At 40.4% G+C, this 23,816-nt stretch overlaps 1 protein-coding gene across 2 annotated transcripts; it reads left to right on the forward strand.

Annotated features, from left to right (window-relative positions):
* Positions 1-8,343: 8,343 nt before the first annotated feature.
* bod1 (biorientation of chromosomes in cell division 1) lies at positions 8,344-21,602 on the forward strand. Of its 2 annotated transcripts, XM_003217433.4 has the most exons (4): positions 8,346-8,674; positions 12,586-12,710; positions 17,687-17,904; positions 20,790-20,929. In XM_003217433.4, the coding sequence occupies exons 1-3, from the start codon at positions 8,435-8,437 to the stop codon at positions 17,901-17,903; spliced, it is 582 nt and encodes a 193-aa protein (XP_003217481.1). In that variant the 5' UTR covers positions 8,346-8,434; the 3' UTR covers position 17,904; positions 20,790-20,929. The 2 variants fall into 2 exon arrangements, with proteins under 2 accessions (XP_008102993.1, XP_003217481.1); XM_008104786.3 differs by lacking the exon at positions 17,687-17,904 and having other exon boundaries at positions 8,344-8,674; positions 20,790-21,602.
* The last annotated feature ends 2,214 nt before the right edge of the window (positions 21,603-23,816 follow it).

Consider the following 23,816-nt stretch of genomic DNA (forward strand, 5'->3'; position numbering starts at 1 on the left):
CAGCAGGTGAACATAACCTCCAACTGCAAAGTCTGTTCAAATTCTAAAAGTAGACTGAACTCAACTCAACTGGTAGGAAGGCGTTGAAAGGAGAAAGGGCATAATCCGGCCCTTTTTGGAAGGTTGAAACAAAAGGCAATTGCTGGAGCTTCTCCTGATTTGTATTTTCTTCCCTATAACTAATGTTTGCCATCTTGAACGCACTCTGAAGTTGCTTGGCCACACGGTTCCAGTTTGGACCACGTGGAGGCATGGGGAGAATCCATTCCCCAATAAACCAAAGTTCATAGCAACCAATGTTGACCAAGTTATTTTGGTACCTGAAGGAGAACAGTATCTGACATAAGATATGTATAAACAAACTTTTTCTTGTCTTTCGTTACTTAATGGTAGAACTGGCAATGATGGCATTGACTCCCTAGCAACTTATTTTGTAATAGATTTGGTTTTATTTAACCCAGGTTTTGGGCTAGCCAAACTGCTAGTCCTTGGTTCGTATCTTATATAAAAAAACCTTAACGGGAAGAAGCACCTAGTTGAATTAACTTTAGCACTGCAACTGTGATTTGTGTCTCCAAATTAATGGCATCATTCCAAGCCACTCCTAGTCCTATGTTTTAACCTAGAAACATCAGAGCTTGGGCAATTCTTAACCGACAACCCTAGCTCTCCCATATTCTTTGATAATATTCATTTTGTATCTTATGGTGGCCCATCATCTCTATCATGTCCTTTTCCCATCTGCTCCCCCCACAAATATTCCTAAAACGTTAGCAGTACATTAAAAACTCTCTTCTATTCTGCCAATCTTTTAATAGTAGTATATTATTACACATTAAAAAGTTCTTGATGAATTTGCAAGGTAAGAACCTTTACAGTTAGTTTTAAATGTGATGCCAGGAAGATGGAATGAATGCAGACATCCACTATAATAAAGGGAGAACCAGTGGAAGGCTAAAGCCCACATTAGTCTCTCAGTAGGCCTTGAAGGGCTACACACCCCAATGTAATAAGTAACTATATGTTTTAAGCTTGACTGTTGTATTTTATGGATTATTGTTAATGATTTTAGATGTGTTGCTGTTTTTATTGATTTGTTTGGCATTGAATTTTGCCAGTTGTTGTAAGCCGCCCTGAGTCCCCTTGGGTGAGAGCGGCGGGGTAGAAATGTTGCAAATAAATAAAAATGTTGCTTCCAAATACCTTCTAAGAAATATGGGAGCATTCTTGCATTATTGGGGGGGGGGGGGTCTTTGTCATATTCCATGCAGCTCACACCTGATATCCAGGCAGAGTTTAATGAAGCAAACACAGGATGAGCCAAAACCAGATTTACTAAAATGGAGAACTAATAGCTTGAGTCTTTTAAAGTCTGGGTAACAAAACAGAAATACAGCAAACAGCCGGGGTAACACAAATCAAGGTCAAACATCCAATTAACATCAAGAGTACTATAAAGCCAGATCAGGAGCAAGAACAATCTGTAGCCATGTTTGCAGTCCAAAAGTCAGGTGTTAAGAGTGCACTTAGAACAACATCCCAGAGTTCAAGTGTATAAAACCAGTCAGAACTCCAAATTCGAGCCAGACCATCAAGGGTCAAAGTAAAGTCCAAGTCTAAGTCCATAAGTCAAAGCCAGCAAGGTAGTCCAAGATTCAAATTTCAGGGTTCAGGAAACAAGATGGTCCAAAACAAGGTTACAAGAAAAGCAGAGTCTGTAACAGGCTTGCAAAAACAAGAGTTCTAACCCAGGCATAACAGTCAAGGTCTAAGACATTAGTACAAAGGTACAATGTTATCTGTTACAAGAGCTATCTTTTCCAGACCCCTTATTTATCCAAAGATTCTAGCTGCTACTCCTTTCTTGAAGCCTGTACAGATCATTACAGAAGCCTATGGTGCATTGTTCAAGGGGAAAGGTCAGCTTGACCCTTTCTAAGCAGTCCAGTCATATTAAGCCCTTCTAAGCACCTAGCAGCAGCCAAGCCAATCCAGACAAACTGCTGACCATGATAGTCTTCCTGGACCCTTACTAGACATTTTCATTAATTCTACAATGTTGATGTACCCTAAATAGTAAATACCTCTAATTGTAAATCACAGAATTCCATAGGATGAAGCAATAGCAATTAAAGTGATATGAAGCTGCTACACCTAATAACTAAATTTGCCATAAATTAATAAGTGCATCATTTGTTGGGAAATCCCATGTTCCCATTTTGCATTGTTTCAGTGTCTCATTCCAGGATGAATAATGGGTAGATTGTGCTCATGAGGTCATGCTTGAACTTTGCTTTGAAAGAAACCATCTGATTCAGTGGTTCTACAATACAGGCATGCCAGTTTTGTAAACTCAACATGTAACTTAGTCATATTATTTCCAGAAAACTTTATTGGCCATGAAGAAGCAGGGTGGCGTGAATGACAGAGAAGTTATTTTCAGATTATCATTTTATTGGGCTTTCAAACAGAATTAAATGCTCAAAGAACCAAATTTAAGAATGGTGAGATTGGATAGCCTTCTGTTTTAGACCTCTATCATGCCCTCCATAGGTTTTTATTTATAAATCCTCACTAAATCTCTGGCAGAAGTGTGCCACAGGATCAGGGGAAGTCAGTGTCCATTTTTACTGCATGGTGGTTCAGCTAAATGTTTCCATTTTAGGTCTCTTGTTCCTGCAGATTTGGAGGATTTGTTCTCATAGATTAGTTGCCATGCAACAAGTGCACATTCACATGACTGTCACGATCATCTGAGTATCCCTGTGATAATTGTGTATACTGCAGCCCAAAAGGCACAGTCAGGAGCAAATTGGCTTAATATTCTGTCAACATCAATTGATTGACTAATTGATTGTATTTCTGTATTGTTTCCCATCTCACAAAGGCTCCTGAGGAAAGGAGCAAATTAAAACATTACTAAGATAAAACATTTAAAAGCACATTAAAATATTATTTTTAAACCCCTTAAAGTAGTCTAAGAAAAACCCTATAATCTAATTTTGAAACAGCAGTTTCCAAACACTGGATGCCATGAAGAACAGCACTGCTTTTGCTGCCAGCCGGAAGCTTTAAAAAATTAAGTCAACTTTACGTCATTGAAGAGGGAGTTCACAGTGCTACAGAGATAGACCTGTTACTTGTACACACCATCCTAACTTCTGGAGATTTTAGGACACACAACAGAACCTTCTCCAAAGATCTGAAATTTCTGGCAGGCTCATATGAGAGTACGTGGTCTTTAGATCAGTCATCTAGGGCTTTGTACGTCAACACCAGCACCTTGAAAACTGTCCCTATTAATTGCTTACCTTAAGGATGCCAGATAATGCACACAATCAAATTTCAATATTTTTGAACCAATTCAAAAGGGCAGTTCAAAATAATCTTGATTCTCCTTTTTTCTTTCTTTCAACAGAATGGCACCCATTTATATCATAGGTTTACACTACCCTCTCCTGGTCAGTTTACATATTACACTTTGTGACTGATGCATATTGAAGTTAATCTTTGACATCTGCTAAGTTCCAAGTAGTGCTTGAGCTTATTTGAATTTTGCTTGGTATCAAAATGTATGTATGTGTACATTGTCATTACTCAAAGCTTATAAGTTAGAAGTGGATACATTAGGAATTTAAAGCGAGCCTTTTAAAACCAACTCACTTTAAAAGGAACCCATTTCACATGGGAGGCTGACAGGGATGAAGCTACAATGTGGATAAAATGAGGGTACTGCCCAACCAGTAATAATTCTGACCTCGAATTAATTTGTATTTCATCTGAAAATTTCAAGCATTTGGGGGGAGTGAGGAGTTTATCACATCAATCCTTTACTCTGCAACAGTTGTTAGGGTAGATAATGGATATATGCTGTGTTGAACACCTTTGATGCACCTCTCTGTAGTAGTGCAACTGTTAATCCGTGGTCCTACAATCAGACTTCTGCACACCATAATAATAATAACAACAATCACCAATTCTTTCTTTTCCATTTCTAAATTCAACTTTGTGGCATCCATTAATAATGCTACTCACAGAGGCGAGACTTATAATTGTAAGGAATTGGAAGATAGTAACCAATCTCACACTGGAAGCATGGTATGGGGAGGTATGGAATGTAGCCTTAAATGATAAATTATCAATGGAAATGAGGGTGTTCAGGAGGGAAACTAATAGATCTGATTTTGATTTATACTGGTCAGTTTTTATTAAATGTGTTCTAGAAAGTGAAAAAGGAAAACAATACAACCTTGTAATCCTTATTTATGCTGGGCTTGGTCCCCATGTAAGCTGCCCCGAGTCCCTTCGGGGAGATGGTGGCGGGACATAAGAAAAAAGGTGTTGCTGTTGTTATTATTATTGTTTTTAATATATAAATTAATTTTATTGCATACATTAACAACTTACAGTGAAACAGAACACAAAACAACGAACATTTTACAAACACATAACCTCGTCACCAAGGCCTGAGCAAGTATCATTTCCTTTACCATAAGATATATAAGTCAACCATTAAACAAATGTCATATCCAAAATTCCTGACCAACAAGTTTGTATTGTTTTGTAAAACACAATTAAAAACATATAACAAATAAACAATATAATTAAAACAATTAAAACCAGAAAAGTAAAAATATCATAAAAAATACATAATCTAGTGACATAACCATGTTTCCTTCCACTACTCCCTACCCAGTTTATCTTGTAGTTAATTTATATTATTATTATTATTAGATTTAACACAATGCAAATTTAAAATAAAAAGGCAAAGATATATACAAAGTAAAAACAAAGCAACTGCCTTGGGAATTGCAGTGTGGAGGAGGGGAGGAGGTGAATCCTGCCTTCTGACATCACATTACTGTTGGCAGGCCAGCACAGAAATGGAAGAGGACCATTGCACTAAGGTAGGCAATGAGAACATGCTGGGGTATCACCCGAGTATTTTAAATTGTTGATACACGTTGCATCTTCTGCCTATATTGCCTTAGCAATGTTAATAATTCATGTTTATCTTGTTTATTTCCCATGCTTTTTGAATTAGTAGTCATATCTAAGTTCATGGGCTATTCCCCCAAGCTGTTTATTTAAGGTTACTTTCACTCCCACTGTTGGGTTCTTGTACTATTCATCTGTTCTTCTCTATAGCAGATGGGCTATTATCTCCAGCACCAGATGACCATCTGTAATCAGAAAGATGATCTCCCTCCCCACCATAGCTCAATGCAAAGCCCTCCAGATCAGGTTTGTGAGTCTTTTGGTAAAAATGTTCCTGCAAGCTGCTATGATGTGCAACCCATTACTTGCCAGATGTCTACCTTCATAAAACTGCAGATCATGGTCCAAGAAGACACAGTCTGTGGAGCGAGCTTTTCGCCTTCAGTACTCTTCTCTTCCTGCTGGGCTCTGTCCTTCAACAGGGACAAGAGATTAAAGGACAACCTGTGCATCAAGGTCCTTCAGCTTGCTGACCAGAGCCTCATAATCCTATGCGACATCCTGAAGGCTATGCTTTGCAATGTCCTACATGGACCAAAAGAAGGGACAAGGCTTTGTGAGTATTGTCAACCTCTCTGTTACGTTACAGACTTTTGCCCAAAGGAGACAGCACACTTCTTGAGCTATCCTGTCAGGACCGCAAACCACTGCTCCTGTTCCCATCAGTAGGGAGTCCCAAACCATCAACACCACACATGTAGTTTGGAGATTAGCAAGAGCTATTCCATGTACTGACCTGCACATTCTCTGATGAGTGACACTGTTGCTCTTGTTGCTATTATTCATCATCCCTGATAAGGAAGAGAGCACACATCAATTCTGTAGCTCCAAATTGATTGAATGATCCCTGTTTTCCTTTTTCTGGGTCACATTGTTCCAAATGTTTATTTCCTGCATTTGGGAAGTGACCTCCTCAGTTCCTGTGAGTTCCTTATCCAGGCCAGTCTGCTCCACTCTATTCAAGAAAATACCATGCTTCCTAATATGCTGAAGACGAAATACACATGCCTCAATTTGCTGGACTAACTTGCATTTGCTGCAGATGTAGTGACCCATATTCTCTGGCAGGAAGTCCAACATACCACTGGTTTTGCAGGTGACCACAGCAGCTCCCTTGTCATCCATACAGAGTTGTCTTGAGTAAGTACTGAATCTAAGTTATATATTCTTACATGGCTGTGAGCCACACATAATATTCCTTCCAGTTGCTGCAGCCATAACTGGAAGATCTCTTTTATAATATGGGACAAAACACACCCAATTCAAAGAGACAGAAAGAACAGGGATACAGCTGGTAACACCACCTCTCTGCAATATTGTATCAAAAAGTACTGCCTACAGTACAGCCTGCTGAAAAACAAACTGTTTGCTGCGAATGTTCATTTATTTGACATCAGCATTCCCTGCGCTGTTTTAAGATACTATTTGTTCTAATGTTGAGAAATATTAGAAAACAGTATTGCCTGATAATGCATCAATGGTTCTTAGCCTTTTTTCCTGGAAAAAAATCTGAAATAATTTTCAGGTCTCAGAGACCTCTGCATAACAATTATATATGCAGCTCAGAAAGGTTTTCTCCTCCTTTTTCCTTTTTGAGTCATGAACTCTTGTGGAACCTCTATCAAGCCTCAAGGAACTGTAGGGCTCCAGGGAAACCTGATTGAGAAACTCTAGTTTAAAATATGATTCTATATTTGTAGTGTGAGGTTGACCATGCACAGCAAAATAGCAAGCCCTGGCAGGGTAACCTTAACAATGCAGCCATAGCTCGATTTGTACTTCTTGGGTTATTTAATGGGGAAGAGCAGCAATTCCCCTGCTATCGTGCATAAGGGACTATTAAGGTAGTTTTGCCTATTAGCTAGAATTGCTTTTCTTTTCTGGAATCCAGCAGCAGATGACTCAGGGAATGGTACTGTTCTGTATATTTGTTGCTGTGCCTTCAAGTCATTTTTGACTGATTGAAAGTTGTTGGTTCGAATCCACAAGACAGGGTGAGCTCCTGTCTGTCAGCTTTAGCTTGCAGGAACATGAGAGAAGCCTCCCAGCAGGATGGTAACACATCTGGCCGTCCCCTGGGCAACATCTCTGTAGACGGCCAATCCTCTCAGACCAGAAGTAACTTGCAATATGTTCTCAAGTCGCTTCTGACACGATAAAAATTGACTAATAAGACCTCAAAAGCAAATCTATCACAGGGTTTTCTGTAAGTGGCATGCTACCCTTCCCCCCCTCTGAGGCTGAGAGTGTGACTTGCTGAAGATTCCCACTGAGTTTCCATGGCTAAGAGAGGAATCAAACCCTTTTCTCCAGTCATAATCCAATGCTCAGAATCCACACTGGCCCTCACTCTATATGTACACAAAGGTAACATTGACTCCACACTGTGAACTAGCTTCAAGCTTAATTCTGTATAGTAGCCATTCCAACTGGGCAATCTCCAGATGTTTTATTCCAGGGGCCCGTAAACTTTAAGTTTAGGGATGTCCTCAGTCTGAGGCCCCTTCTACACTGACAGATAAAAACCAGATTATCTGTTTTAAACTGGATTATATAGCAGTGGTTTTTTTTATATTCATTCACTCGCTTCCGACTCTTCGTGACCTCATGGACTAGCCCATGCCAGAGCTCCCTGTCGGCCGTGGCCACCCCAGCTCCTTCAAGGTCAAACCAATCACTTCAAGGATACCATCCATCTTGCCCTTGGTTGGCCCCTCTTCCTTTTTCCTTCCATTTTCCCCAGCATCATTCTTTTCACCTATCTTTCCTGTCTTCTCATGATGTGGCCAAAGTACCTCATCTTTGCCTCTAATACCCTTTCCTCCAGTGAGCAGCCAGGCTTTATTTCCTGGAGTACAGACTGGTTGGATCTTCTTGTAGTCCAAAGCACTCTCAGGATTTTCCTCCAACGGCATCATTCAAAGGCGTCTATCTTCCTTCGCTCAGCCTTCATATGGCAGTGCAGACTCCAGTTCAAAGCCAATAATCTGGATTTTATCTGGCAGTGTAGATGGGGCCAGAAACAACTTGGAAGGCACATAACAACAATAATCCTAATGAACTTGACTATCTCGGCAGCCAAAAGCAGACCCACACTTCCTATTGAAATACTGATACGTTTGGCTTGAAACGGGTCTGGGCAAGGTTGGGCCCAGGTGTTTTGGACTTCAACTCCCGCTTATGCTTATGCGGCTGAGGGGGAAAAGGAAAGGGCCTGAGGCTGTTAGGAATGGCGGGAGTTGAAGTCCAAAACTCCTGGAGGGAAGGCCCAACTTGGCTGACTTAAAATGACTCGTTATTGCACTTGAACTCGGTTTCCCAGCATGCAGCGGGGAGGAATGACGCAAATTTACCGCGACTGCCACTTCCGCGCCGCCATCGCCGCCTCTTCCTCTTTCCCCGCTGCTCCCGGGGGCCTTCGCCCTCTTCCCCAGGGATGGCGGAGCCTGGCGGCAGCGGTGGTGGCGGCGGCTCGTCTTCCTCCTCCTCGTCGTCGTCCGCCACGGGCCTCGGGGGAGGCGGAGGCGGCGGCCCTGGCCCTGGCCCTGGCGGCTCGGACCCGGCCTCGCTGCCCCCGGGGGACGCCCAGCTCATCGCCCTCATCGTCGGGCAGCTCAAGAGCCGCGGCCTCTTCGACGCCTTTCGGAGGGACTGCCTCGCCGACGTCGACACCAAGGTCCGCCTCGGCTCCGCGACCCCTTCCCTCCCCAGAGTCCTGAGCCGGCCTTTTGCAGAGCCAGGTCTGAAGTATCCCTTTGGGGAGGAAGGGCTTCCCGCATTGCATCAGCCCTGCCCTCCCTCCTCCTTGTCCCTCTTGCAGGCAGTTGGGCTCGGGCTCCTGGTAGGGCTGGATCCTTGGTGGGTCAGTTCGTTCAGGGAACCAGACCACACTTTGGGGGAAAATAGAATCCATAGACTTGGAAGAGACCTCGTGGGCCATCCAGTTCAACCCCCTGCCAAGAAGCAGGAAAATCGCATTCAAAGCAGCCTCTGCTTAAAACAGTGGTTCTCAACTTGTGGGTCTACAGGTGTTTTGATCTACAGTTCCCAGAAATCCCTGCCAGTTTACCAGCTCTTACAATTTCTGGGAGGTGAAGGCCAAAACAGGTTAAGAACCAATGTCTTCAAAGCCTCCAAAGAAGGAGCCTCCACCACATTCCAGGGCAAAGAGTTCCATTGTTGAACAGCTGTCACAGTTAGGAAGCTCTTTCTTCCTAATGTTCAGGTGGAATCTCCTTTCCTATAGTTTGAAGCTATTGTTCCGTGCCCTAGTCTCCAGGGCTGCAAAAAACAAGCTTGCTCCCTCCTTCCTATGACTTTCCCTCACATATTTATACATGGCCTTCATCATGTCTCCTCTCAGCCTTCTCTTCGGCAGGCTAAACATACCCAACTCTTTAAGCCGCTCCTCATAGGGCCTGTTCTCCAGACCCTTGATAATTTTAGTCGCCCTCCTCTGGACACATTCCAGCTTGTCAACATCTCCCTTCAATTGTAGCACCCAGAATTGGACACAATATTATTTTTCCTTCGTTCTGTCTTCTTTTCTTTCTTTCTTTCCCCCGCCCCCTCTTCTTTCCCACAATATTAAGCCTGGTCTGAGCCAGGTCTGAAGTATCCTTGTGGAGGAAGGGCTTCCCCCTTTGCATCAGCCCTTCCCTCCCTCCCTCCCTCGCATTCCTCCTTGTCCCTCCTGCACTCACTTGAGCTTGGTCTCTGGACAGGACTGGATCCTTGGTGGGTCAGTTCGTTCAGGGGATCCAAACCACACTTTGAGGGAAGGTCATGGAAGATGAGTCACTGCTTTTCCTGCCCTAGCTCAATGCTATGGAATAATGGGAGTTACGATTTTACAAGGTCTTCCGCCTTCTCTGGCCAAGAGTGCTGCTGCCCTAAAAAACACCAACTTCCAAGCTCTGATAGCATAGAGTAGTAGTTCCCAACCTGTGGTCCACGGATCACCAGTGGCTCACAAGAACTAAACTGTTGCAACGCCTCATGCCTCCCTTCCTCATGGCCATGCGCCCATGGCAAGCAGGCGAGAGAAAGCTGTTGGGGACATTTTTTGGGGTCTTGTGGTCCGATCTTTGTATTTTTTTTCAACCATAGCCCCTCCCGTTATTTTTTTTTTACCTGACATTAACAAAATTCATAGATAATCACATAGCCCAACCAAAAAATGTTTTTTCTTCTTTGTGTCTTTGTTATTAGGCCTGTTCCTGGGGTTATTTGGGGTGCTGGTTCAAAAAATTGCATTGCATAGACCACATCAGCTCTAGATAATTAAATATGATTTTCTGTGGGCGAGCAGATGGTGACTACTGGATGGCATATGTTCTGTATCAGAAACTACAGCTGATGTGGCCTATCCAATACAATTTTCTGAATGAGACCCCAAAGAACCAAACCCAAATCTAAAGTTGACCAGAAACTGATTTGTAACCATTTTGGAGAGTGCTCCCTGGTCAAAGTGGTCCCTGTTAAGTGCTCCCTAGTCAAAAGGTTGGAAACCACTAACATAGAGCAGGAACATAGGAAACCACTAACATGGCAGCTAAAGAAGTGACAAACTGCATTAATTCTACAGTGTAGATGCACCCTCGGTTTTTTAGGTTAAAATCTAAGATGAACCTAAGCTATTAAGAGCTCTTTGAAACACTTTCAATGTGCCTGGAAACAGCTGATGTCTGAAGAGATTATTGAAATAAAGGAAATATTTGATTTCTGCATGGGTCATTTCAAAATCCATAATTTTGGTTAGAAAACCAAGGCAGGAGTTGTGTGATAGGCCTCAATACCTGATAGTGATCCGTCTGATCTTGGATGCTAGGAAGGGTCAGCTCTGATTAGTGCTTGGATGAGAGAGTGCCAATGAATACCAGGTGCTGTGGGCTATCGTATATTTCAGAGAAAGGAGCTGGCAAAACTGCATTTGAGTATCCCTTGTCTAAGAAAACCGTATAAAAATCATGCGATTGCCATACATTGACAGTTTAAAAGCAATACATACACAGCAATTGTGTTACCTGCATCTTTAGCTCTTTAGATTAGTTCATTCAGGAAAACAAACTTGGAGGTTGATGATTGTCAACAGGTTACTTGTTTTGACCCTGTATCGGAATACCTGTATTTCCACGTATATGCATAATGAGATATCTTGCATATGGGACCAAAGCCTAAAAACAAAATTCATGTAATGTTTCATATGCACTTAGCCTGAAGGTTGTTTTATGCATGGTATTTCCCATAATTTTGTGCACGAAGCTGGATGGCCATCTGTCGGGGATGCTTTGAATGTGATTTTCCTACTTCTTGGCAGGGAGTTGGACTGGATGGCCCATGAGGTCTCTTCCAATTCTATGATTCTATGAAAGCATTGCATTATTTCTTGTGTCCTCACAGTGGCTTTCTGTTTTCTCTGGAATCAAACATTGGTTCCTTATTCTTACCTTAGACATCCTCATGGCCTTCTCTGTTCTTACATCCATGTATATCCCATTGTGTGATATTTGTTTCTCTAGAAACCCATTATCTAATATATTTTCTAATCCCTCATTGTACATACGCAACACTTGATGCCTCAAATGATTGAAATTATCTCCCAGAACATCTATGATTTTCTGTCTGTCAATGCTGTCCTCAAAGCCCACTTTTTGTGAAACATTTGTTGCAATCACTAGTGACATGCAGTAATGGAGCCTGTATGCAGCAATGGATCCTGTAGAAAAGCCTGATTGTACATAGTTGAAATAGTTGCATGTTGCCTCCTTGTGTACTCTGCCTTCAGTTCTCTCTCCCTTTATGAAGTTTAGATTATAAGCTTCTTGGGGTATGAGGCAGGCCTCTTATCTTTTTCTGATGGTGCTACAAATACAGTAGAGTCTCACTTATCCAACATAAACGGGCCGGCAGAACATTTGATAAGCGAAAATGTTGGATAATAAGGAGGGATTAAGAAAAAAAACCTACTAAACATAAAATTGCATTATGATTTTACAAATTAAGCACCAAAACATCATGTTTTACAACAAATTGGCAGAAAAAGCAGTTCAATACACAGTAATGTTATGTAGTAATTACTGTATTTACAAATTTAGCACCAAAACATTGAAACATTTACTACAAAAACATTGACTACTAAAAGGCAGACCGCGTTGGATAATACAGAATATTGGATAAGTGACGCTTGGATAAGTGAGACTCTACTGTAATAGATATGACTGATGTTTCAAGAAGTTCAATGTTTCAAGTACTAGGTTTTCCCATACAGTTCTTCTAGCCATCAGTATCTTTGCTGTAGACTGTTTTAGTTTGTGTGTAGCTTAAATATTTCAACAGAACAATATCTAACTCAAAAGAGTCTCATAGCCAGTAATAAGCTAACATAACTGTTCTTCTTAGCATGCCTGGTGTAAGATTTTCCATTTACTTTCCTGCAACAACATTTGACATCCCATCTAATCATGAGCCATTGTTTCCTAGTAAAAATATGAACAATAGAGCAGAAAATTGTATTTCATAGAGATATCAAGGAAGGATTTCTCAAGAAACCCTTCCTGGTTGTATTAACTGGCCTATTTTGTTCAGCCAGCCTACCAGAATTTGAGACAGAAAGTGGACAACTTTGTGTCTACCCACCTGGATAAGCAGGATTGGAACCCAGCAATGAACAAAAACCAGCTGCGGACTGGCCTCAGGCAGAGTGTGATTCAGTAAGTAAATGCTACTTAAATAAAAGTGGCAGTAATGAATCATTTTTTGAATCCTTGAAAATAAAATTTTAGCTTGGTATGACACTTCTAAATTTAATGTGTTTTGTGTAAGAGGAATTCTGGGTATATTATGCCCTTACCTTTTGAAATGTTATAATCCCATTGCTAGTCAACGTCATAGCTCTGTTTGTGTAGTTAGTTCTCTGCAATTAAAATTATGCAAGGTAAAGTGGGAATAAGTTGGCTGGTCCATGCCCTTTGCCTACTGTCTTCAACTCTGTAAGTTATTCAGCAGAGATTCTCTTGTACTATGTAGGCTTCTCAAATGAACAGCTATGGCTCTCCAGCAGACACCTTTGCCTCATATCTCCTTAACTAGCATATCCAGTAGTGAGGGATTCTGGGAGTTTGTTTGAAAACATCAATAGTGCCACTTAGCCCACCATGAGTGAGAGTCATGATAACATATTTCATAAATAAAGCATTCATCCATCAACATGTGACAGATGGTCATAAATGGGGACATAATGGATCATAATGGCCAAGTATCTGATACATCGTACATTCTCTCAGAACAATTGTAGTGACATGAGGTTGGGAAGGAGAGGAGGTTCTGCTTATATGGGATTAGATTTTTGCCGAAGTGGAACTTGTGGGCAAATGTATAGGATGTACAAGCAGTCACAGTTTGGGGAAGGGCATATTATGGAACTGCAGTAGTTTAAGGCCATTTTTATCCACTTCCAACGTAGGGGGCAATAGCCTGTGCAGTTTACTATTATAAATTAGTTTTTTGTCCAGCAGAGTGCACTGGTAACCAGTTTTCTGAATTTGGCTACTTCAGTTATTGCTGCAAGTAATCTAGTTCAGTAACAAAGCATGTGTTTTCTTTAAATAGGCAGAAATCACTCCCCAATTTTGAAAAAGGTCATGTTTGTTTGTTTATTTGTGTGTATTATATGATATTAATTGCATCGGTATATAAAATGTATGAACATGCCAGCCTCCCAACCCTAAGTTAACTAATATATAGCAGCAGGATCCAAAGTTTCTGCACGTTTCTAATTTCATGTTAATATGATCATTAGTCCAAGAGCAACTAGAATTATCTTGGACCTGGAGCTTTTGGAGAAATAATGGATTCCAATTCATGATCAGAAAGGCACTAAGATTTCATTTCTGATGAGTGCTGAGAGTTTGGAGAATTTAATGTTTCTGTTGTTAACTATGCAAAATAATGAAGAGCTAACAATACCTAGAATAAGAAGGAGGTCCTCTTGACAATCCGGTGGCCTGAAGTGGCCTGTGAAGATTTGTCCTCGAGGCTGTGGAGGTCTTTAGGCAAGCCCCCCTCCAAATGTCCCAGACTCCAGTGTGCAAAACTTCCTCAGTCAGGGTGGGACTCATTTATTGACAGGGAATATTGTTCCTTTGTTCCTTCTCTGTCTTCCCAGGACAAAGAGACGACATGAAGATGACTACCTTCTCAGGTGGCCATTATAGGCAGCATATTTTTTTCACCCCACTTTTTCATGCTTGGAGATCCAGAAGGAGTGCCTACGTTGTGTTCCTGCTAATGGAAAAGTCCCATCTAGTATTTCAGTCTAATTCTTGTTTCCCATCCCAGTCTAGAACAGAGGTGGAATTTACTAACCCAATAAGATTTCCAGAAGGGACCTTTAGTACTTATTTAGAAACCATTCTACTCTGTCGTTGGAGTGCTTTCCTGTACAGTGTGATCCCATATTTTGTGGGGCTATCTTCCAAGACTCCTTGTGGATATCTGGAGCCATAGGTAATAGTGAACCCTAGATCTCTATTTTTATTATTTCTTTAAATATCATTTCCCAAAATCTTTGTATAATTTTACATGACCCCCATATATGAAGATATTACCCTATTTCGTGACAGCCTCTCCAACACTGATTCGTGTACTTTTTATCAATCTGAGTTAATCTAATGGGAGTTAGGTACCTCCTCCATACTATTTTGTAATTATTTTCCTTAATTATGAACATATTTTTAATAATCTCATACTCCATATCCTTTCCCATTCTTGATTATTCATTTTTCCCCAAATCTACTTCCCATGCTTCCTTCAAATGAACTTGTTTCTGTTCGTCCATTAATAGTAGTCTATTAATAGATATCACTTACTGTACCATTTAATGTTACATTCTCTTCTTTAATCTCCCTTTGAGTTATCGTCTTTTCTATTTTCATATATTCCTTACCCCATTATATTTTTTCCTAAAACCACTTGACCATTTCCCCAATTGTAAATACTTGCACCACTCTAAGTCTCTTCCTCTTAATTCATCTTTTATCTTTTCCATATTTACCATCTTCAGGTCCCAGTCTTTTACTTTCATTATACCTCTTCCATTAAATTCTGCTTCAAGTACTTTTTTCAAATTTGCTGGGAAGTTTTCTGTCATTAGAACTTACATGATAGGAGAAATACCTGGCATTAGAGGGTTTTTTTTTTAATCCCCCCCAAATCTCCAGAATATTTTTAAAGGGGTTGTTTAAATTATTATGCCATTTCTTTTTACCCTTTCCTCTATTATCCTTATTAAATATATTCTAATTTCCATTCTACTTTTTTAAAAAAAATATTATTAGAAGAAGATGATAAAAATTAGAATTGTATACCATCCTTGACATGCAGTTAGTTTTGATTTTTTGTTTAAATAGCAGTTCTTGATAAAATCTCTTTTAATCCCCAAAGACATGTAGTAGCAGATAGAATCAGAGCTGTCACATAATTTAACTTTATTGATTTCCCTGCAGGCATTGTTTGCAAAGTAACAGGAACCAAGAAAAAAATACTCTTTTTTTTTTTTGCATTGATTCTCAGACTCCAACATGCCTATTTATGAGAGCTTGGATTCCACAGTTCATTGGTTAAGAACTTGTGATTTAGAAGATATGTGTCCTTGGTTCCATTTCCAAGAGCCCAAAGCCAGCTTACAACAAATAGCATATTTATTTTCAGTCTAATAAAAATTATATTGCAATAAAACACAAAAGAACCGACTGTTAAAAACTGAGGCAACACTGAATGCCACTTGTATCAGTGGAATACAAAGTTAACAGTCCAGAAGCCTGATGAAATAACAATATTCTGATTGTTCTGTATAAAATGGAGAAAAGGAGCTGGCTGAGCTTTCAGAGAATGGCATCCCACAGCTTTTGTGCCAGTGCTAGAAAGGCCCTGCCCTATGTCCCAGCTGTCAGAGTGTCTAAAGGCAAAAAGACACAAAATAAGTGCTTTAATGATTTTGCCCTTCCAGAATCTCCTTTAAGGCATCCTTAAAGGAGATGATGTTCCTTCAAGCAGTCTGACAAAAAATTGTTTGGAAGACTTTGGAAAGAGTCACCAACACATTACATTATAACCACAAACAAATGAAAATCTAGTGAGGATTGTATTAGTGGAGGTAACATGCTCCACAAAGTCAATTCCAGACTACATCATTGCCACAGCCTTGTCTAAAAATGGAGGTGCCCAAACACTTTTAAAGGGCAACCCAACTAGTGCTTGTTTCAATTTTCCAGTCCATGCATGATCAAGCCATGTTGACTGTCCATGCATGACTTTTTCTTGGAAAGAGCACTTACAAAGAGAAGTTGTGCAAAGGCACTCCTGGGTATACCAATAACCTGAACATCCAGGAACAAAGTCTCAGGACTCCTCCCTACTCCTCGCCTTGTTTTCAGTAATATTGAATAGGATTCATAATCTCTGACAAACCTTCCTACTGATTGGCATCTTTTTCTTGGATGGATTACATTTCAGTTGATTTGCTGACCTCCCATCCATAATTGTTCTCAGGCAATGATCTTGGTTCTCTTTCCTTTAAAAAAATCTTAATCTCCTTACTTGGAAATGAGATGAGAGGCAAACCATGCATGGAATCTTTTTTGTTAACTTTTGTTAGCTTTTGTGAAGGCTCAGATGTTTTCTATATTACTGCTTCTGGTGCTGAAAGCTTAAACTCTGTAGCAATAGCTGCTCTGCTGCTGTGGAAAGCCAGCAGCCACCTTGCATGATGGCAAGGCTAGCAGCCCCCTTATACATTGCACATACTGCTACTTCTGTTCGTGGCATAGTGCATAAACTGCAGAAGTTGGAAGGGTATCAGAGAAGGTCCAGCCCTCGGTTTTTAGCCTGATGAGACCCACCCTTCTGAAAGCTCATCAAGTCCAAGTGCTGAAGAATACTGGTCTTTCTTAAGAGTCCACATCACCTCAAAACACCGTGTGCTCTTTATTTTCTGCCCAGGCTGGGTCACCTTAGGCTTGCAGCTGCTTTTCCACATGCTATTCAGTGTCTCTGTTATTCTGCCTCCCCAAGCCAGTTGCAGACATGACTTAACCCCGCCAGACAGCTGATGCCCTGGTCTCCTGATCCAACACAGCCTTAAAGCAATAAGTCATTTCTTAATTTCTGACATTCTGTTCCCCCAAAAAAGCTCTTTGTCCTGCATGTGTTTGTTTTTGTTTGCCTTGTAAAAAGTACTATGTGTCTAGACAGACAGAAGTGGGGAGCAAGTGATGGTGGTGGGTCCTGTGGCTTTTGTTAGTATACAAGCCAGAACTTTTTGTCCACATATCTCTTCCCATGTACATGTTTTTTCCTCCTGCCTGTGCAAAATACCTTGTGTTTGCTGATTGGTTTACCACCAGCATCCTATATCAGCTTTTATCCAGGGTGCCTTTTAATTGACTTGGGTGGCCAGGTCTCTGTAGTGAATCCTTTGGAGGCCTTGGGGAGTAGCAAGTTCAAAGCTTCCTGGTACTTCTTAACAGTGGGTGGAGTGCCACTCCTGTGCAGAAGTGACCAAAAGAGCTGTCGGTTTGCACCATGTTAATACTAATTGCAACTGACATGACGGCTGTGGAGAGCTCCTAGCGGGGCAGGAGTGATGTTTTTTGGGAGAAGCTGAATTACTCCTTTGTCTCTGCTCCAGGTCAGGGATGTTGGAAGCTGGAGTGGACAGAATTATTTCTCAGGTGGTGGATCCAAAACTAAACCACATCTTCAGGCCACAGATAGAGAAGGCAATTCATGATTTCCTGGCTGCACAGAAAAAAAAGGAATTGGTGCCAGTTCCTCCACCACCGCCCCCTCCTCCTCCTGAGCCTGAGAGTCAGGAGCCGTCCGCTCCATCACAAGATGCCTCGTAAGGTCTGGTATTGCTCACCTTCTCCTTTTGCGCACACTTGTGGCTCTTTTGCACTGTCATTCATGCAAGGAATAAACTTCACACTGGCCAATAGGCCAGAACAGTCAGGGGAAAGAATGAACTGTGAACTTGGAGGCCTAATGTAGTGGTTAGTAAGTTTACCATTACAATCTTAGCTGCTTAGTTTCTTAGCAGCAACAATACTTTTTATTAAGGTACTATTCCATTTTGATTACTAAGTCCCCACTGAGATGCAGAAAGAGCAAAAGGTGTCTGATGGAAACTAGCCCAGGAGATGTATGATTAGAAGTTGGCTCCTGTGAGAGGCTATTAATTCAGAGAGTGGGCAAAACTGTTGTTAGACAATGTAAAGAACTAAATGGATACATTTGCAGAGATCTGGTGTTTCATTTGAGTTCAAGTAACATACTGAGAACCAGTGTGGTATAATGGGTTGAGTACTGGACTCTAGAAGAAAGGATTCGAATCTTTACTTAACTACAGAATCCGTGGGAAAGTCACACAGACTCAGAAAAAGGCAATAGCCAAGCCTGACTGGGTCCCGTCCCCCCCCCCCCCAAGAAAACCCTTTGCAAGGTTCACCTTAAGGTTGTGAAGGCACATAACATATACACAGGCACACACCTTGTTGATCAACGGAAAAGTTGTATGGTTAATGAAAGATGCCGGTGGCTTTCTTTATTCTAAAATCCCACACTTCTGACTGCCCTACTGTCTCATGGCAACCAAGCAGGATGTTGTTGTTTTTCCTCCTTTCGGTACTTCAAGGATGGTCAACCTTTGGCATGTAAACTTCTATATTCAAAGCCCCTTCCTGCCCTAAGAAAGAGAAAAGTAAATCATACTTTGTGACCCTGTTCCATCATTTTGCTCTTCATTCACTTTTTCCTTTGTGGAAAAAAGACAGGTGAAAGGTTAGTAGCACCAGGCAAACTCAGCCGTTGTTGCTGTTATTATTATTATTTACATCCCATTTTTATCTCTTTATTGAGATGGAAAAGTCAGAGTATGTCCAACTCTTGAAGCATTGACTGAACATACTTTGTCCTGTTCTTCCTTCCCTGTGATTGGGGAGGAGGAATGCAGGGTTTCCATGTAAAGTGCCAGTTTAGCACATAAAGTTGGGTCTGTAGCCCAACTTCCTGATGTTATCCAATCTGCAAAGGTAGTTGGTGGTGGAGGAGAATCTACTTTCTCCCACAGGGTTTTTCTCCCTTGTATACAGGGTATTTGAAAAAGAACTCCCTATTCACAATTTAAATTAAATGGTAAATAGGGAGTTCTTTTTCAAACACTCTGTATCTTCTTCCTTATAAAACTCACCATTTTTCTTCAAGAAGTACTGCATTTTGCAGTGATTTCGTCTTTGTATTTAACTCTGTTAAATCATATCTTGTCTACATTAGGGATTATGGTAGTGCATGTATATCTGTGGGTGTTCATATACCACAAGAAGCTCTGCATGAGCAAGGAAATGAATAGTTAGTTTTTCGCCACCTGTTATAGAAACCCACCAACAGGTGCCCCTTGACTTTCACACCTAACTAACTTTCCTGTAAATAATTACCAGAGTTAGCATTAGCTTTGTCTGATATGCCAGCTCTTCCCCTTCCTGAAATTAGAAGATCTAAAGATGATAGTGCATGTATGTGCTGGTAACCTCAAGGTTGGACTTCTGCAATGCAATGTATATTGGACTACCTCTGTACCATGTTCAGACACTCTAGTTCAAAATATGACAGCCAAGTTGGTTACACATACATCTAGGAATGAATATATTTCACCTATACCAAAATCATTCCAGTAGCTGCCAATTGCATTCCAGGCAAAGTGAAAAGGTTGGCCATGGCTGTTAAAGTCCTACATGGTTTGGGACCTTCAGGATCACCTTCTCCCATACAGTCTGCCCCAGACACCTGTATCCTCTGGGGGTCACTTAGTCCAGCCAGCCAGAACCCAACTGACAACTGTTACCCAGAGGACATAGGTTGCCCCAAGACTGTGGAATGGAAGAGCTCCAGCAGCTAAATCAGCTGTCAGCATTGAAGACAAAATTGAAGACCTATCTCTTTTAGAAATAAATTTTAAACTCTGAATTTTAAATGCACATTTTATTAATATGCATGATTTTAATATTTTTAAAAGTTATGTGTTTTTAATTATGTTTTAATTATGTTGTACCCCACCTCAAGCCATAAGGTGAGGCAGTTAAATAATAATAATAATAATAATTATTATTATTATTATCCAATGATCAAGTCAACAGATCTTGTCACTGTGCTTTAACAAAAAGAGTTGTCCCCCTTTTGCAAGGATGCAAAATTGCAAAAGTGTAGTGAGCTTTCTCTCTGTCATGCAATGTGTGTCTCTGAAGTTCAACATGGGACTCGTTTAAGTAATTTTTATCCAGGATTCTCCTTAGCATTGCAGTGTGCATTAGAGGTATTCTGAAGTAGCAACTGCTGATGCTGTTGAGTGTCTCCTGAGCTCAGAACAGTACTGGAAGTGAGGCTCTGCCTCGAATGATAGGTCTAAACCTTGGAAAGGTATAAAGGAGAGCTGCATTCTGTAAAGCAGTGTGGTGTCTATTGCTCAGTCTGCTTTACTATCACTCCACAGTGAGGCATAGGACCAGGCAATGAACAGCAAGATTTAAGTTAAACCCAAAGCGCTTGCTCTTTCTGCCACTTTGTTTTTTGAGGTTTTTAAAACTGACTTGGCTTATTTTTCTTTACTATATGAGTTCTTCATGAACAAAAATTACAAAGCTCATGAGTTTTACAAACTGAGTTAAGTAATAATAATATACACAGTTGTGTTTAAAATACATTTAAGTCTTATTTTTGTCTTCTTTTTTCTTTTGCAGCTTTAAGGATGCTACAGTTACAAAACAGGCGGAAGATGGCAGTGGGCTGAATATCTGCAAGAGTGCAGTTTGTCAGCTAATATCAACTACAATTGAGCGCTCACAGAAATCCCAAATGGTTTCTGTGTGGTGTGGAGGAGTAGGCTAAATGTGAAACTATTGATATGGGCAAAGGTAGCAATTTTTGCTAATTGCATATTTCTGGGTGGATTGCTCCTTTGGGGGGAACCACTATGGGAAAAGGGGGTTCTGGTGTGATATTAGTGAAAGTGGTGGTATTTGGGATGTAGCAAATAGGGGCAAAGGGCTTTCTGGGCATGCTTGGTTTCCTGAGGAGACACTGCACCAGAAAGCCTTCTAGAGAGAGGTCTGGAAAAAAGAAGTATTCAGCACGCAAGCATGAAGCCGGTCATTTACCAGCAAGAGATCACTGAGTACTAGATGCTTATTCAGTCATAGCTCCCTTGCAGTGCCTGGTCATGTGTGATACAGTTGCAAAGGACTGTTGGCTTTCCAGGTGTATCCAGAAATGGGTTTCCGGGGGGAATGGTGTGTCTGACACACCTCTACAACTTAGCTCACTTTCCAAGCTGATCAAGGAGGTGAGTGTGAGCAAGAGTCGTCTTCTATGAACCTTGCAATGGAAGATGACATATGTTTCTCTCTTCTTCTTTTTTTTGTCTGTAAGATTCTTCAGGTGCCTGTTAGAAGCTTCTTGGAGAGGCATATAAGCTCTCAAGTAGGCATTTGTGCTCAACTACTCGGCTAGCAAATATCCAGATTTTTTTTTAAAAAAATAAACTATTAGAAATATTTTTGATGTCTGAGAACTTTTTTTGATTTAGTTGTTATTTTCATCTTTATCTATAGTGATATCCACTGAAAGATGCTACGGTTTCTGGATTTCATAGACCTGTGTCAGGGAGGAATGCTTCAAAAATCAAAATTCGTCACATCTGAATTCCTAATTCAAACATATTGTTCCTAAAAATAGCCTTCACTCTACGATACAGTGGAGCACTCTTTAGTTTGACTATATATACGAAATAGAACATGAGTGTTTTCAAGAGAAGTTGAATAAAGGATTTCTCTTCAGGGAAAAATGAAGCTATTCAATGTGCCCAGAGTGCAGTTGGCCTTTACAAGGTTGTTTCAGATGCAGTGCCAAACTGTTAGTTGATAGTACATGAAAGATCCAGGAATGAGGATTTAGCTTACTCCTGCCATGGTTTGTTCCAAATTATGACACACCATTACATCCAAACTGGAAAACCATGACATGCTTGTCAGCTAGTACTACTGAGGAAGATCCATTTGAGTTAAAACCTCTTTGGTATTTTAGCACCAGTCTTTAAAAAGGCATTATTCTTGGCATATTATTCTGTTGGATGGATAAGTTTATTATTAGTGTTGATCTCAGTTGTGCATTTAAAAAATAGCTTTGCAGACATAACAGCTGTCTCCTTAATTTTTTTTGTTTATAATTTTGGGGATAGTGAGAGAGGTTGTTAAAATCATCCTTTTTCACATACCTTTTGAGCTTTTCCAGTAAATCAGCCTGCATCCTAGCTTGCTGGCTGAGGTGCACCCATAACACCATCTAACAAAATTTGAAATAATTTCTGTTCCTGGTTTGAAAGTGTTATTTCCTGTTTAATTGTGTGGTACTTTGAAAGTAGTTGTTATACTCCAGAAACTTTGTTTTTGTGGTTGTCACAAACTATGTTAAATTGAGACTCTTGTAAGATAGTCATTAAAAAACTATAGCAAAATGTGCTGCAGGATGTTTCGCAAAAACAAGGTTTTTGCAGTTTAATGAACTTTTTGTGTTTTTATGATAGAACTAATTAGGAAATAACATTTATAACCCAGGAACAAAAATAATGTTATATACTGTTATTATTTGAGGGACAAAGAAGCATGAAATATATTCTTATATTGCAAGACTATGTTTTTACTTCTGAATTGTGTCTAAAATGAATAGCAACCACCCCCAATCTGGCAGTTTTGAAGTGCATTGGATTATAATTAACTATTAACTAGTACATTCAATGGAGATTATTTGAGTTATATTCCAACACATATAGAGAGCTGTGGATGATTCATGCTTATCATTGAAGTATTTAGAATAAGTTGAAGTTAATTTGATGATGACATACGCCAAAGTGCATCTGCAGATTCACAGATTTTAATCAACTTCACACAATGAACATTTCTGCAAGTATGCCATGATAGTGTTTGAAATGAAGTTTAAAGGTGAGTAACACACATATATCCTTAAACACTTGTGTACACGGGGGCTTTTTAGGGGGAGGATTCTGTCTGCACACTCTTAGCATATAAGCTAACCTTCACACATGAAGATGTCTCATACTTAGGATAACCATGCTATTTTTTGAGAGCTGAATCTAACCTATCTAGGCAGGAAGGATTTGGTTTGCTCCAAGGCCAAACCAGCTTGAATCGCTTCATGTGGTGGTGCCTCTTAGTGCCCTGTTCTCATCCATCTTCCAACTTATTCTCCGTTTTTTTAGCTGGCAATCTGCCTTGCACTCCGTGGGTCACTCATGTACAATCTGTGTTACAGGAGATATTTACCGGGTGTGTTGACACAGCCCTGCTGCCTATAACTTCAAATGTTTCTAAATGATGCCACTGTAAACAAATTTTAAGACATAGCCAATTAATAAAACAAGTGTCTGGGTAAGATGGAGATTACCTTATGTAATAGGCTAACTCCTTGAGTTACCATATAGCTGGGTAATACATATGTTGATCTTTCAGCAGACATAAAAACGTTGTAGGAGGTCTCACCCTGTACATGAATGACATCGTTTTTCTGGCACTTCTGGTAGAAAGTGAAGCCTAGGTGATTTTCCAGCTTGCCAAAGAAAACATGGATGCAAATTAAGCTTGAGGCTTAAATTAGATATATCCTTGGACAAGCAGTTATCATGACTAAAGTCCCCAAAGAGATTTCCAAGATTTGAATTCTGCATTACAACAGAATTGCAGATTTATGAGCTC

This window comes from Anolis carolinensis, chromosome 2 (genome assembly GCF_035594765.1).
Source record: "Anolis carolinensis isolate JA03-04 chromosome 2, rAnoCar3.1.pri, whole genome shotgun sequence".
Lineage (NCBI taxonomy): Eukaryota > Metazoa > Chordata > Lepidosauria > Squamata > Dactyloidae > Anolis > Anolis carolinensis.